The sequence below is a fragment of the Lissotriton helveticus genome, chromosome 1_1, assembly GCF_964261635.1.
Source record: "Lissotriton helveticus chromosome 1_1, aLisHel1.1, whole genome shotgun sequence".
Lineage (NCBI taxonomy): Eukaryota > Metazoa > Chordata > Amphibia > Caudata > Salamandridae > Lissotriton > Lissotriton helveticus.
The window spans coordinates 1,272,356,275-1,272,371,951 of record NC_136057.1 but is presented as its reverse complement, the minus strand read 5'-3'; the positions used below and the strand labels follow the sequence as shown (position 1 = coordinate 1,272,371,951).

General features: G+C 42.1%; 1 protein-coding gene across 2 annotated transcripts in view; it reads right to left on the bottom strand.

Annotated features, from left to right (window-relative positions):
- Positions 1–11,634: 11,634 nt before the first annotated feature.
- CPED1 (cadherin like and PC-esterase domain containing 1) overlaps positions 11,635–15,677 on the bottom strand; it is a 320,213-nt gene continuing 316,170 nt past the window's right edge. For both annotated transcript variants that reach the window (XM_078680455.1, XM_078680463.1), the window contains exon 14: positions 11,635–14,299. In XM_078680455.1, coding sequence (XP_078536581.1) covers positions 14,051–14,299 — 249 coding nt within the window. In that variant the 3' untranslated portion in view covers positions 11,635–14,050. The remainder of the gene's footprint in view (positions 14,300–15,677) is intronic.

The following is a 15,677-nucleotide window of genomic DNA, read 5'->3' as shown; positions in this document are numbered from 1 at the left end:
TAAGCACCCTATATACTTTAGGACCTATCAGTGACACATTGATCATCCACCTCGTTGCCTCACTTCTACTGGAAAAGTATCTCTGAAAATGAAAGACTCAGCACAAAGGGCGTTTGAAGTATGAAAGAGGGCCTAGGAGAAGAGAAGCTCTGCCCACATAGCCAATGACTGATGCACTTTTCATGACTTTTCTCAAGATAAATAGAACCTGAAGACCCGAATGCAAATTGTTACTCCAAAACATAGATACAATATAGAAATAGAAACTAATGGGTTACACAGAACCGTATATGTGTGCTCTCCTACTGTTAGATGTGTATGCAGTCAGACATCTTCAGCAACCAGATGGGAGTGCATCCACAACTACCTGGACACAGTCTATTTTCCAGGTCCCAGTGGCTACTTAAAGCTAGACAATAGACAGGGGCCATGCAAATATTCCAAATTAGAGAACCTGGGTAAATACAAAATATATTCAAATCAATGGTTCTCTTTGATACATTTATAGTCATCACTAAACCAGGTATGAGATTCAGTTGTTCCTACTTTCAAAACTAAGGGCTGTTTACGATGGGGGCCGGATGAGCACCTGATCACAGTCGCCGCGGGCAAGTGACTGTGCGACAATGAGTCGGATGTCCAACCTGCCCTATCATGATAGGACCGTCGTGCAGGCGTTTGAAAAGTGCTTTTTTCTACTGAAGCTTGCGTTGCAGCCCAAGAAAAAGGCCGAAGAACAAGCCGCAGTAGTAAAAGGCACTTAGTGCACATCCAGGCACAATGTGCCAGACACCATTGGGTGCCTGGCACACGGTGCATGGGTGTATGTGGGGGCACTACATGTGCCCCCCAAGCAATTTAGCAGTGGCCCACGGGGTCCCTGCTTGTGGTACCCAAAGTCCTTTTCAGGCTGCCGTTCCATGGCGGTGGGATCACCATGAAAAGGCAGTCGGAAACGGACATTAGAATCCCTACAGCGGTGCCTGCACAAGTACCCACCCTAATGGTAGGAATGGGAGTCCTACCGCTGCCGCGACGGGATCCTTGAGCCTGTCGGAAGGGGGCGGTCTGTCATTGTAATGCGGCAGTCAGACCAATGGCCTGAATGTCGGTGGTACCACCACCAATGTCCTGTCGATGGCGGTCCCACCGACATTCAAACGAGGCCCTAAGTGTCCGTGGTGCTCATTTACATTTACATAGCATTAATTAAATAGCACAAAGGGGCAAAAAGAAGCTTGAATTGAAAATTCCGATATTTACAGAGAAGATGTACGAAATCGTTTTGATAGCAGTGTACCAATTACCCAGTGCAAAACAAAAGTCCAAAACCTGAGTTGCGCATTTACCATTGCTCACAGGCTGAGCCAGTTAGTGGTATTCATTCAGGCAATGTATATTCACTCAGCCCTTTAAAAGGTAATACAGAATTCTGTTCCGTGGGGTTGCAGTTGACATTTCATTCCTTCTGCCAAAAATGTCCACAGGTCTCACCAGGATTGGCTCGTACTGCTAAATAGGTACTGACTTCACCATGGAATGTGATGATGCTTCAGATGTATAGGTATATTTTAAAACATCAGGAAAAAGTGTTCATAATCGAATGAAAAATGTTTCCCTACCATTGGCCTCACCCTCTGCATTGGAAAGTCTTTCTGTCTGTGCCCATTAGTTCCAGTAACTGGGATGTGGGTTATGCATCTGTGGGTGGGTGCATGGGTGTGTGAGTGCCTGGTGTGTTCATGCAGCCTTGCATTGCTCCTCCCTGCCTACTTCCAGCCCATGGTATCCGATCTGCCAGATACACAGAGGCCCTCTCTGGCACAATGTGGCACAATGCCTGTTTTACACATTAAGTACATAATTGGCGTAATAGAGCCTTCCCTGTCATAATGCTGTTGCTAGCAATGTGGGCATTTATGACCTGATATTGGTATTTTTGGCTTGATGGTACCCACCACTAGTATGCTGGTGATCATTCATCTGTTAACAAAAAATGGGGATGGCTCTAATCAGCCAGGCTGAGCACAATATAACCTTATAACAATAACAATTGCCAGTACTGATGATCATTCAAAAAACTGATTTATTTCAGAATGTCCAATTTATACACATCTGAGAGCTCCTAAGTCGCTTTTTTTATTTCAATTTTTCATTTATGATGTAACAAAAAGCATTATTAACACATAATCAAGATATCAAAGACACATTTATAATAATTCGGGGGACAAGGAGATAAATATTCATACCATCAATCATTCCTACCAACAACAATCCGCATTTATTCACATTCATACATCATAATATACATATATACACACGCCTCAACACTAGGACTGAGCCTATGGAGTAACAAAAGGTCTGCCACACAGTATATTCAACATTTGGTACTAGCAGGTGACTCGTCAATACACAAAATTGAACATTTGGTACTTTTTTACAATTTGTCCATAAACCAATTCTTTTTCAGAAAATGTTATCTATATAGATATTTTGTGGCAGCACCGAAAGTCTACGCTTTTCAAATTCCAAAAGTTGTAGGGATTCTCATCAGGACCATAGACATCTGAAATAATAAAGGAAATATGGTAATCTCCTATTCTTCATCACCACCAATTAAATATAATATCAAGTGACAACCACTATTCTCTAGCTTCAGCTTACCACTTTCAAATCACACCCACAGGTGGAAAAATGCGTGTTTTCTGTCCCCAAATGAGTGCTATAAATATAAGAAGAAAAGGGGGGAGAGAAAAAAAGAGAAACATATACAATACTTCTCCTTCCACTTATTGTATTTCTTCTACACAATGCCTTCGTTATCTCAATTCTTACCTATGTGGCCTCTAAGTCTAGAATGGCCACGTGATAAGATGCCTTCACTGGTTCACCATCTAACCACAAGGAGATAAAAAAATATATAGATACCCTTAGTAACTGTGAGTCCATAACAGCTTTTCTGGTATTGGGGGACTCAAACGGATGATCTTACCTCCTGGCGCCCGTAGGCGAGGAGTACTTTGAATGTTGACCTGATGCTTCAATTGTTCAATGTTAGGTCCCCGTGGTCTAAAACAAGGGGTGGAAACACAGAGCGCACTTAATAGTCTCCATGTCCTGAACGGGATATTGTTCCGCACAAAATCCTGTTCTAAGCGTCCCTTTACCAACAGTAGGCATACCAATTTAAATCACCCTCCGAGTCTCAAAACTCCTTTCGTATCCGTAGCTGAACACCAGCGCGCCCTCGAGATGACGTAATCGGTGTTGGCCCTTGGTTTGATGGGAGTTGTAGTTTTTCTTGGGTTTGCACATGCGCGATCCGTGTCCATGCATTTGCACTGTTCCCGGCATGCCAGCTTCGTGTTATTATTGTATGTGTGTCTTACATGTATGCTTCTACTTAATACCATAGCGATGTTTGTCATCCATTTTTCCAATCTTAAAAAACAAAATCCAATACTATTTTAAATTTTTCTGGGAATTATCCCATATTCCGGTGCAAACGTGATTGTGGATATTATTTCAAACACTTACATTAGTGAATTGAAAAACCTGTTATTGCAGATCAAAAACCTACATGTATGAATTGAAACGAACCAAAAACAGGGTGTGTTCAAGACGTAGAGGTGGGGGACCCGTGCTGCGGGTATTATAGGAGTGGTGGGTAATCCTATGCTATCTCCTTATGCTGGCATCTGGGTGAGAATTGTTATTCGTAGGCTGTTTCCATGTGAATTACCCCTTGGGGTTTTGTTGAAATTTCGTGCAGTTAGAGTTCATACATTTCTGATATTTCATTTAGCCCTGACACGGCTGTGTCAAATTTCACAATTAGCAGTGCTTCCCTTTTTGCTAGTTTTTTGTCCCAATCTCCACCTTTCGGATCTTTTTCCACTTTCGAAATCACAGTCCATTTTAGATCATTAATTGTATGTTTCTTATTCTTCCAATGGTTTACAAGTGGGGCAGTTTCCACGTTTGTTTTTATTCGCGACTTGTGTTGAGAAATTCTCTGCCGAATCTCTTGATTGGTTTTCCCAATATAGAGTAGCCCACACGGGCATGTAACCCCATACACTACGTATTTAGTCTTGCAATTGCTGAAAGAATCGTGCTTCCAAGATATTCCATGGTGTTGGAACAAAGAGCCTTCCACTGTTAGTTCACAGCATAAGTATGTTCCGCACTTATGGTGTCCTACTATGGGTGATAGTCCCATCATTTGCCTCAGCGTGGGCTTCGGAGTCCCTTGCAATGCTGATCGAACCACATGATTGGCGACGCTGCTTTCCTTTTTGAATGCGAACAGCGGCTGCGATGAAAACCTACTATCCAGGCTTTTTATTAGGTGCCAATTTTGGGAAATTACTATTTTTACTTTATTCGAGTTTGGGCAGAAGGTTGTCACACAAACTTGACGTTCATTGGTAGTCTTGTCCCGCCGTTCTAGGAGAGATTCTCGTGGTGTCCAGCATGCCCGCTTCATAGCGTTTTTAACCAATTTCCTCGGGTATCCGCGATTTCCTAACTTTTCAGACAGTTTGCTGGCATGAAAATTAAAATCCTTGTTTTTACAACAATTCCTTCTAATCCTTAAAAACTGTCCGTATGGTAGATTATTCCGCAGGCTTCTGGGGTGGTTGCTAGTATAAAGCAGAGCTTTATTCCTGTCTGTTGTTTTGACATATAATGTGGTTTTTAATCCACCTTCGTTTGGGTACACTTCAACGTCCAAAAAAGGAATTTTCCTCGCAGATTGTTGAATGCTGAATTTTATATCAGCAGTTCTCGCATTAAGCCATTCGTGGAAGAGCAGTAATTGTTCCTCTCCTCCCGTCTTCACCATAAAACCGTCATCAATGAATCGCAGCCATGTAGAAATGAACTGTGAAAATGGGTTGTTGTTATATACAAAGGATTCCTCATACATTGCCATGAAAAGCACTGCCAATTCCGGGGCGGAATTGTAAAAAAGTACCAAATGTTCAATTTTGTGTATTGACGAGTCACCTGCTAGTACCAAATGTTGAATATACTGTGTGGCAGACCTTTTGTTACTCCATAGGCTCACTCCTAGTGTTGAGGCGTGTATATATATGCATATTATGATGTATGAATGTGAATAAATGCGGATTGTTGTTGGTAGGAATGATTGATGGTATGAATATTTATCTACTTGTCCCCCGAATTATTGTAAAGGTGTCTTTGATATCTTGATTATGTGTTAATAAAGCTTTTTGTTAAATGATATATGAAAAATGTAAATAAAAAAAGTGACTTAGGAGCTCTCAGATGTGTATAAATTGGACATTCTGAAATAAATCAGTTTTTTGAATGATCATCAGTACTGGCAATTGTTATTGTTATTAGGTTATATTGTGCTCAGCCTTGCTGATTAGAGCCATCCCCATTTTTTGTTAGCAGTTGATATAGCGGGCGCAGTTCCCGCGAGGGTGGTCGTGAGACCCAGAGTAAGGGCAGCCTTGAATTGACTCAAGGTTTCACTTTGATAGGGTGAGGGATTTGAATCGTCTCTTCCTTTACCTTTTTCCTTTTTCTTTTTCCTTCCTTCTTTGGTGTGTAGGATTGATTGTATATTGGTTAGGGGTAATACTCTTTTGGGACAAGGCATAGAATGTCAGAAAAGGACACTTTTGGCTATAGTGAGGAGCAGATCAAAAAATTATTAAGTGCACCACCGGTTTTCGCTTCAGCTACTCTTAGCACATCGGCTACAACTCAGAACGAGTCTGAGAAACTTTTGCGTCTAAAGAAAAAACAAATAAGGACAGACCTGCATGGCCATTTCCTGCTGCAACATCTCAGGGAGGGCACAATACCTGGAGGCCTTCAAATACGCAACATCCCGGTAATTTTCACAGATGACCCCATTTTCAAACAAGCAATGAAAATGCAATAGGTCTCGCAATAGAAGAGTTTGACATTTTTCGTTTTTCAAATGGATGAGTGGCGTTGCGTGGATGAGTGGCGTTGCGTGGATGAGTGGCGTTGCGTGGATGAGTGGCGTTGCGTGGATGAGTGGCGTGTGTGAGTGGCGTTGCGTGTGTGAGTGGCGTTGCGTGTGTGAGTGGCGTTGCGTGTGTGAGTGGCGTTGCGTGTGTGAGTGGCGTTGCGTGTGTGAGATGTGTGTGCGACAGATGTGTGTGTTTGTGTGTGCGGTTGTGTGTGTAGTTGTTTGAGTGGTTGTATGTGTGAGTGGTTGTTGTGTGAGTGGTTGTGTGGGTGGTTGTATGTGTGGGTGGTTGTATGTGTGGGTGGTTGTATGTGTGAGTGGTTGTATGTGTGAGTGGTTGTATGTGTGAGTGGTTGTATGTGTGAGTGGTTGTATGTGTGAGTGGTTGTATGTGTGAGTGGTTGTATGTGTGAGTGGTTGTATGTGTGAGTGGTTGTATGCGTGTATGGTGGTGGGGTAGGAAATTAAACAGCAATCGAGTTTTGCATGCGGTGACTGTTGCCATGTTTTCGCCGTGCCCTTGTTTATCCCCTTACCACATTTGCCCTGGAGTTTCGTTGGCTGTGCAATTTAAGGATATCCCTGCCTGTCTTGGCCCCCGGTAGCAGGGAGGAGAGCGCGCCGGACCGGTCGCGTGGCACTGCTATGGACCCCCGTGTTATTCTTCGAGAGCAGCGCTGCTGATTGCCTCAGCAGACGTCCGGGTAATTATCTGCAGGTGGCGTTGCCTAAAGCGCTGCCATTATTATAAAAATATAGACCCATGACAACATATGAAAAAGCCAACACACAGCACGGTACTAATAAAACATAGTTGAAACGCACTCACATGTGTGCGAGAGGCAGGCGATCATGTGGAGAAGCGTCCTCGGTTACAAACACCTCGTGTAACTAACAGCGGCAGCATTTTAAAACATTGTTTGCACTTTAAAACAAAGAGATTACGACAAACATATGTTTAGTTTAGAAGAAAGTGCCTGTATTTTAGCCCACCTTAACAGTACTACAACAGTGCGTTATAGAAGCCAAAGGAGGGTAGGGCTGGGGGAGAGTCAATGGCTGCAGCGCTACCCAGCATGAACCCAAACATCCCATGTACATTATAAACGCACCAAAGAAGACGCAGCCTTGGTTACAAACACCTCGTTTGACTAAGGCGAGAGGGGGAGGTGGGGGTGCAACTCTGTGTGGCTTGTGCTCTCCTGGCGCCTCTGGTCTGTTTACTGTTAACACATGGAATTCCAAAGCAATCATTAAGCCGGATGGCTCCGTCTATGTTGTGCACCACTGGCGCCTTTTGTCTGTTTCCAGCAGAGAGGAAGGAGCTGGAGAAGCAGGAAACTGAAAGTACGGCCGGCCACCGGCCAGCCATGAATGAACCCCTCGGTTGCCTGCACAAAAATACGGGCATCAGAAGCAAAATAAAGACGCTGCGAGGCAAAGAGAGAAAGGGACGCGGGCTCATGTTTGTTTGAGGAAATCAGAGTTTAAAAACGAAAGGCACTAATCTCTTGCTCTTTAAGTTCTAGACATGGTCGTTTTTTATGTTTAAATCAAAAGAACTTTTGGCATGCTTGAGATACTGTAAAGAAACATACGGGCATCAGAAGCAAAAAAAAAGACGCTGCGAGGCAAAGAGAGAAAGGGACGCGGGACAGATAGAGAAAAGAAGAAACGGGTAAAACAAGACGGAGGGCATTGCTGTGGGGAGGGGGGAGGAGAAATGCGACACGGCGGGCAGGGGAGGGGGCGGAGCGGGGAGAGCGGCATGAGGGTGTGAAAGCAGCAGGGGCCTGGAGTGCGGCTAAGGGAACTGAAGAAACACAACACGGCAGGCAGGGGAGGGGGCGGAGCGGGGGTGTGGGAGGAGTGCGGCTGAGGGAAAATACATGCAAGCAGGCGGCTGGGGGCATGTGCACGCGCTTTTAAGCTCAATGCACATGCGCATTAAGCTTGAATTTCACGGGCACTGCAAGGAATCGCCACGATTCCTTGCAAGTTGGTTAAAGACTGTTTAAGCCCCAATAGTCTCGCAAGCTCGATGCGCATGCGCATCGACAGGCGAGACCTAAAAAGGTTTTAGTCTAATAGAAACCAAGTGCAGTAGGGCAGTAGGGACCTTATGGTCCTCACTGTAGAGACAGCCCTGAGGATTTCACAAAAGGAAATAGAGGAGATCGAGGCTTTGGAATTGGCAATTAAGAACAGTGAAACAATAACAGATTCAAAAACCTTATTGGATAAAGTGGAGAAAGAAATCCAAGAATTCAAGGATTACACAATTACGCAAAAAACCAACCAGTACGAGAAAGATTTAAAAAACTTTTCACTGGACAGTGTATATCCATTTTTGCGATCAGCATTGCAAGGGACTCCGAAGCCCACGCTGAGGCAAATGATGGGACTATCACCCATAGTAGGACACCATAAGTGCGGAACATGCTTATGCTGTGAACTAACAGTGGAAGGCTCTTTGTTCCAACACCATGGAATATCTTGGAAGCACGATTCTTTCAGCAATTGCAAGACTAAATACGTAGTCTATGGGGTTACATGCCCGTGTGAGCTACTCTATATTGGGAAAACCAATCAAGAGATTCGGCAGAGAATTTCTCAACACATTCGCGAATAAAAACAAACGTGGAAACTGCCCCACTTGTAAACCATTGGAAGAATAAGAACCATACAATTAATGATCTAAAATGGACTGTGATTTCGAAAGTGGAAAAAGATCCGAGACGTGGAGATTGGGACAAAAAACTAGCAAAAAGGGAAGCACTGCTACTTGTGAAATTTGACACAGCCGTGTCAGGGCTAAATGAAATATCAGAAATGTATGAACTGTAACTGCACGAAATTTCAACAAAACCCCAAGGGGTAATTCACATGGAAACAGCCTACAAATAACAATTCTCACCCAGATGCCAGCATAAGGAGATACCATAGGATTACCCACCACACCTATAATACCCGCAACACGGGTCCCCCACCTCTACGTCTTGAACACACCCTGTTTTTGGTTTGTTTCAATTCATACATGTAGGTTTTTGATCTGCAATAACAGGTTTTTCAATTCACTAATGTATGTGTTTGGAATAATATCCACAATCACGTTTGCACCGGAATAAGGGATAATTCCCAGATAAATTTAAAATAGTATTGGATTTTGTTTTTTAAGATTGGAAAAATTGATGACAAACATCGCTATGGTATTAAGTAGAAGCATACATGTAAGACACACATACAATAATAACAAGAAGCCGGCATGCCGGGAACAGTGCAAATGCATGGACACGGATTGCGCATGCGCGAACCCAAGAAAAACTACAACTCCCATCAAACCAAGGGCCAACACCGATTACGTCATCTCGAGGGCGCGCTGGTGTTCAGCTACGGAGACGAAAGGAGTTTTGAGACTCGGAGGGTGATTTGAATCGGTAAGCCTAATGTCGGTAAAGGGACGCTTAGAACAGGATTGTGTGCGGAACAATATCCCGTTCAGAACATGGAGACTATTAAGTGCGCTCTGTGCTTCCACCCCTTGTTTTAAACCACGGGGACCTGACATTGAACAATTGAAGCATCAGGTCAACATTCAAAGTACTCCTCGCCGACGGGCGCCAGGAGGTAAGATCATCCGTTTGAGTCCCCCAATACCAGAAAAGCTGTTATGGACTCACGGTTACTAAGGGTATCTATATATTTTTTTTATCTCCTTGTGGTTAGATGGTGACCCAGTGAAGGCATCTTATCACGTGGCCATTCCAGACTTAGAGGCCACATAGGTAAGAATTGAGATATGACGAAGGCATTGTGTAGAAGAAATACAATAAGTGGAAGGAGAAGTATTATATATGTTTCTCTTTTTTTCTCTCCCCCCTTTTCTTCTTATATTTATAGCACTCCTTTGGAGACAGAAAACAAGCATTTTTCCACCTGTGGGTGTGATTTGAAAGTGGTAAGCTGAAGCTAGAGAATAGTGGTTGTCACTTGATATTGTATTTAATTGGTGGTGATGAAGAATAGGAGATTACCATATTTCCTTTATTATTTCAGATTTATATCGTCCGATTGAGAATCACTACAACTTTTGGGATTTGAAACGCGTAGACTTTCGGTGTTGCCACAAAATATCTAAATAGATAACATTTTCTGAAAAAGAATTGGTTTATGGACAAATTGTAAAAAAGTCCCAAATGTTCAATTTTGTGTATTGACGAGTCACCTGCTAGTACCTAATGTTGAATATACTGTGTGGCAGACCTTTTGTTACTCCATAGGCTCGGTCCTAGTGTTGAGGCGTGTGTATATATGTATATTATGATGTATGAATGTGAATAAATGCGGATTGTTGTTGGTAGGAATGATTGATGGTATGAATATTTATCTACTTGTCCCCCGAATTATTATAAATGTCTCTTTGATATCTTGATTATGTGTTAATAATGCTTTTTGTTACATGATAAATGAAAAATTGAAATAAAAAAAGCGACTTAGGAGCTCTCAGATGTGTATAAATTGGACATTCTGAAATAAATCAGTTTTATGAATGATCATCAGTACTGGCAATTGTTATTGTTATAAGGTGATCATTCATGGCATGTAGTGGGCATCAATGGCATCATGGAGCCAATGCTGGGCATATTTCTCTGCATCCTTGATTTATTGTGGGCATCCTTTGCATTATGTTGCATATCGCTGGCATAATAATTGTCGTCTTGACATACTGTGGGTATCCTTGGCATGATATTGTTCATTGCTGGAATAATAATGCCTATCTTTGACCAATCAAGGGTATCCATTTAAAGTATGGCTTCAATCACTGCTATAATGATGGGAATGCATTGGCAGATAAAGGGAATTATTGGAATATCACGGTGAAAGAAAGGCAAGTAAAGTGCAATCTGTGCGGGACCTTTCAATGTTCAATAATAGCTCATTCACTGTGTTCTTGTGTACGTAGAATGACGACTCTCTGGACGTGGGACTAACCCAGTATACACTTCAATGAACAACGAACTTAGAAATGCTGGGAGCTATAAGAATAACGTCATTTGTTCTGTATTGTAACTTATTAACCGAAGGTATTTTTGTGGAACACAATATGAACTACTTAATTCCACGAGGGACCAAGGAACGGTCTAAGTGCAGTTTAATGCTGGCATTTTCCATCTGGACTTTGGAATAGTGCTTACTCAGTGCTTTGCCCTGAAGAAGCCCTTTATAGGACAAAACGTGTTGGCTGTGCCTATTTGTCAATGAGGTTTATGAAATAAAGAATCTTTCTGCTTACACAAGAACACAGTGAATGAACTATTATTGAACATTGAAACATCCGGCAAAGATTGTATTGCCTTTCATCTTTCTGTTTAAACTGTCTTTAGTTTATGACCATGTGGCAGCTGGTCGTTTAAGGTGGGCTATACACGTGTTGTGATACATGAGTGACTATACTGGGTGGTGCAGTTTTTTTAGCCTTGCTGCCTTTCTCTGCCCGAATAAAGTGCAATCTGTTCATGTGTGATATTAGTGCCTTCCCGTTTTTGATGGACAAGATGTGCTGCTATTTTTGGATGAAACATGCATTTGATAAAAATGGAAAGCAGGCCTATCGAGAGAAAAATGTTTTTTTTTAAATATAAAAAATGAGATTTTGGTTTGAGGAAATTGAGTTTATTTATCGAAAATAAAAACTTGTATTCATAAGAAAATCTATATTTTCTGAAGTTGACAAACTGATGTTGTGCATTGACAAAATATATTTAAAGCTGTGTAAGTGATAATTCATGCTGAAGTCAGGAGACCTTTTGCTGATGTTGTCTCATTGGTGCCAGAGGACACTTGACAGCATGAGTGCAATCTCACAACACGTGTAAAGCATTTCATCATTTACATTTATAACGCTTTTATGACATTATCAGTAGGGTACAAGAATACTGTGGATTGAATAGCATCTCACAAAAATACTGTGTCCTTGTTACAAAAGTACCGCCCAATTAGAGTTAATAGTATAAAATCTACACCATAAGGATGTTATTTTTACAAATGATATTTAGAATAAAAAAATTATGTTAAACAATATTTTTGTCAATGATTTTCTATCATTGAACCAACATTATCACAAATACTATCTGGCATCTGTAACCTGCTACAAAGAGAGTACACCGCTTTCTGTCCGAATCTCGAAGTTTTCTGTACTCTGGGTGGTAGCACTGCTGTATTACCCTGTATCATCTATCCCTCTGCTGCTACCTAACTTTGGGGCATATGTACAAGCCCCTATCGCCACGGAAACATCACTTTTAGTGATCTTTCCGTGGCGATAGGGGCTTTGCCTTATTTAAAAGGCAGCGTAAACCACTTAACGTGGCTTAATGCTAACACTACCTTGTAAATAAGGCCCCCTTTCACGCTATGCCTAGCGTGAGAGGGGTGGGCAGTGGGTGTTGCAGTGGGCATTCCACTGCAACACGCCTTCATTTTGACGCTGCCTCCTATTTACAAGGGCAGCATAAATAAAAGGCAGCGTCAAAATTAAGACCAGAGAAAACCTGGTCTTAACTTGGCAAAACGAGGAGAAATGCTTTATTTCTCCTCGTTTTAGCTTTTTTCATGTATGCTGCCTTGTGCAGCACACATGAAAAAAGCAAAACGTATCAGATTGTTTATGTTCAGGAAGGTGACCATTCCTGCACATAAACAATCTTTAAAACAAATGACATTTTGTAACTTCCATGTGTGCTGCATTAAGCAGCACACATAGAAGTGACAAAATGGCATTTCAAGATTGTTAATGTGCTGGAAGGGGGACCTTCCTCTACATAAACAATCTTCCCCTGCACGCAGACACCCTTGCACTATGGAGCAAGGTTGCCTGTGTTGGCGCTGGACTGCTTAGTGTAGCGCAATGGGAAATGCAGAGGTGCACCATATCCTTGTAAATATTGTACAGCCTTGCATATCTCAAGTGGCAGATTGAGCTATGACGGGTAATGACTCACTCCGCCACTTCTTTGTAAAAATCTCCCTTTGTTTCCACACTGCTCCTTGGAAGTAAACTCACAGTCATAACATATGACTAAGAGTATTCTTGAAAGGAGCAGGGTGGAAACATGAAAGACCGTGGAATGGCAAAGTTCTAAGTCATTAATGAGCGTTTCCAAGATAAAATTAGTCTGATGTGGAGGCCAAACCTTCTTAATCATTGTTCCTAAACTGTGAGAGCCCTTGCCTCTTCACATTTGCTGTATTCAGCAAAATGAATGAGTGTGTTGCAAATACAATGAAATAAGCAAAAATCGAAGTGAAGAAAGGTGTTGCATACATTTTGACTTGGTTTGACCCTCAAGATTTCATACTCAGATGTTTTGAACTGCCGGTTGTACCTATGGGTTTTTAGCAGAACGTTAGGAACATTGTGCTGAAAAATATAGTTTTTACACTGTTTTTCAAGGTTTCTTGGGGCTAGGCGACCCCTAACTTTCATTGGAAAGTCAAGCTTCCTTGCAGGGCCCATCATGAATGTATTGGAAAATGTATTCGCGCCAATTCGCATTCATTGGTTTTTACAAACAAAGTATGTGCAAACTGTGCTCTAAAATGTACCGTTTGGTCCCAAAACATTTTGTAGAACTGATCCTTCAAAGCTCCCTGGAGGAACTCCGACTTATTCGCTTTACTGACTCTCTTAGTGCAATTTACGCAGGTAATTGCAACTTCAGTACTTTCATATTACACCTGCCACGCCCGTTGGGAGACCCCATTTGTGGTCCAACAGTTTGAAAGTTCACCAATCACTACTGACCATGGCAGCCCTGGAGGCCAGTAAATGGCCCCTTCACTTCCTCTCAACACACGCTGAACATGCACTGTAAGACTTAAGTTTGCATTCCCATTAACAATTATATTCTTCATAGCTGGGACTGCAACCTCCTTAGTATTTGGAAATGTCTGAAGTCTGCTTTGTGCCTTTGTACAGGGCCCCGTGTCTAGATCGAAAGGCGGAATCATGCTCTTGATGAAAGTGTGCGGGTAGGTAGGAGGGTTTGTGTGCACCAAAATCAGTCCCGAGCTTCACCAGACATCCTTTGTAGCAGCCATGTTGGTGACAGACCCGCTCCTCGCGCACATCCTGCTGAGGAGGATCTCAGAGTACTCCTGGTTCACAGGCCCTGCCACGTGATAGGACAACGTGGCATTCGATGCAGTGTCCGGAAGTGACGGGAGTCTCCGGTGGCTGTTGAAGTACTTCTTGGCTTTGTCGTACGTGAACGAGCTCGTTTTCATGAGAGATCCCCCTTTTGGAACGTTTGACTTTACTACCTGAAAAAAATAACAAATACAGACCCTTACAAGTTATTGCAATAATAGGGTGTTTCACGAGAAAAATATTTCGAAAAGTTATAAGTCAAGGGAATAGACAAAATGTTTTGTTTCAAATTTCATATGGTGATTAATATATTCAAACTGCCAGTAGCCATCATCTACAATATTACAAAGCTGGATCACTTCATGTTAACAATGTTGAGTCAACTGGACTCCAAGTAGCAGCAGTGTAATGAAGGCACTCTTGTGCCAGTGTGCAGTAATTCATTGTGCAGATGATACAGCTCATATAGTACAGTACATTTGGGTCAGAGGTGCCTGGTGCAGTACTCCCGTATGGCATTGCTCCTAATTTCATGGTGTCTGACAAACCATTGATAGTTTCCTGCTCCGCAAACTCGTGTCACGTGTAACGGAGAGGTAGTTCACAGTGACTTGAATGTTGTTCCCTAAAAGAGTAACGGATTCTGCTGAGATGGGGGTTCATACAATGTGACCTTCCTTTCAAGATGGCCGACCTGTCCCCATGCACAAGCCATGATCTAACTGGTGGTGGCAGTTGATTATCTTAGAGGTAGATGCGATTGGGATGACTGCCTACTGCAACTTCAAGTTAAAATCTGCCCAGTCTGTCATTACTTCCTGAGGTATATGTGGTAAGCATGTGTGTGTTCATGAAGGTATGAGAACTGCACTGACAGATTTTCCGAGTCACTGAGGAGTAGCAAATGTAAACATATAGGTCATTGTTATAACTTGATTACCTATAATTAGGATTTCCTGTTTTCAGTTTCTATTTTTGGTAAATTCTGGTGCTTTTTTTTTCAGTGTTTTCAAGTGATTTCAATATATTAAAAAAACAGTGGCTATCAGTGGTTACACATTTTTGTTCCATTAAAAACGACAGTAACAGTGTTTTTCCAGTGTTTATGGAACGTTTTGCTTTTATTATTGCTTGCTTCTGCACTGATAGCGCATGGTATTTATACATTGTAAGTATAGTGTATATGAGGTCCAAATAGATTTTTGAAAATTAAACTTATTGTAGAACACCATATAGTACTTCTTCAGTGAGTCTTTGTGGTCATGTGCGCTTGCTCTTTCTTTCCGATGTAAACTTCTGTGAAAAGGCACTCTCAACATTGGCACTTGAGAAGGGCAACACCAAAACAGCCAGTACACAATTTGTTAACTCTGGCCACTGACATAGCTTTCCATTACAATACTGGTGCACTTGAAGATTGCGATTCTTAGGGCAAGTTCTGCAACAATTGCATTGAGCTGTGCGTTTATGCCCTCAGAGTTATTGAAGTGGTCAAAAATGAAGCAGCTCTTTTCAAACTACAGAGGAAATTCCCCTTTACGGAAGGGATCT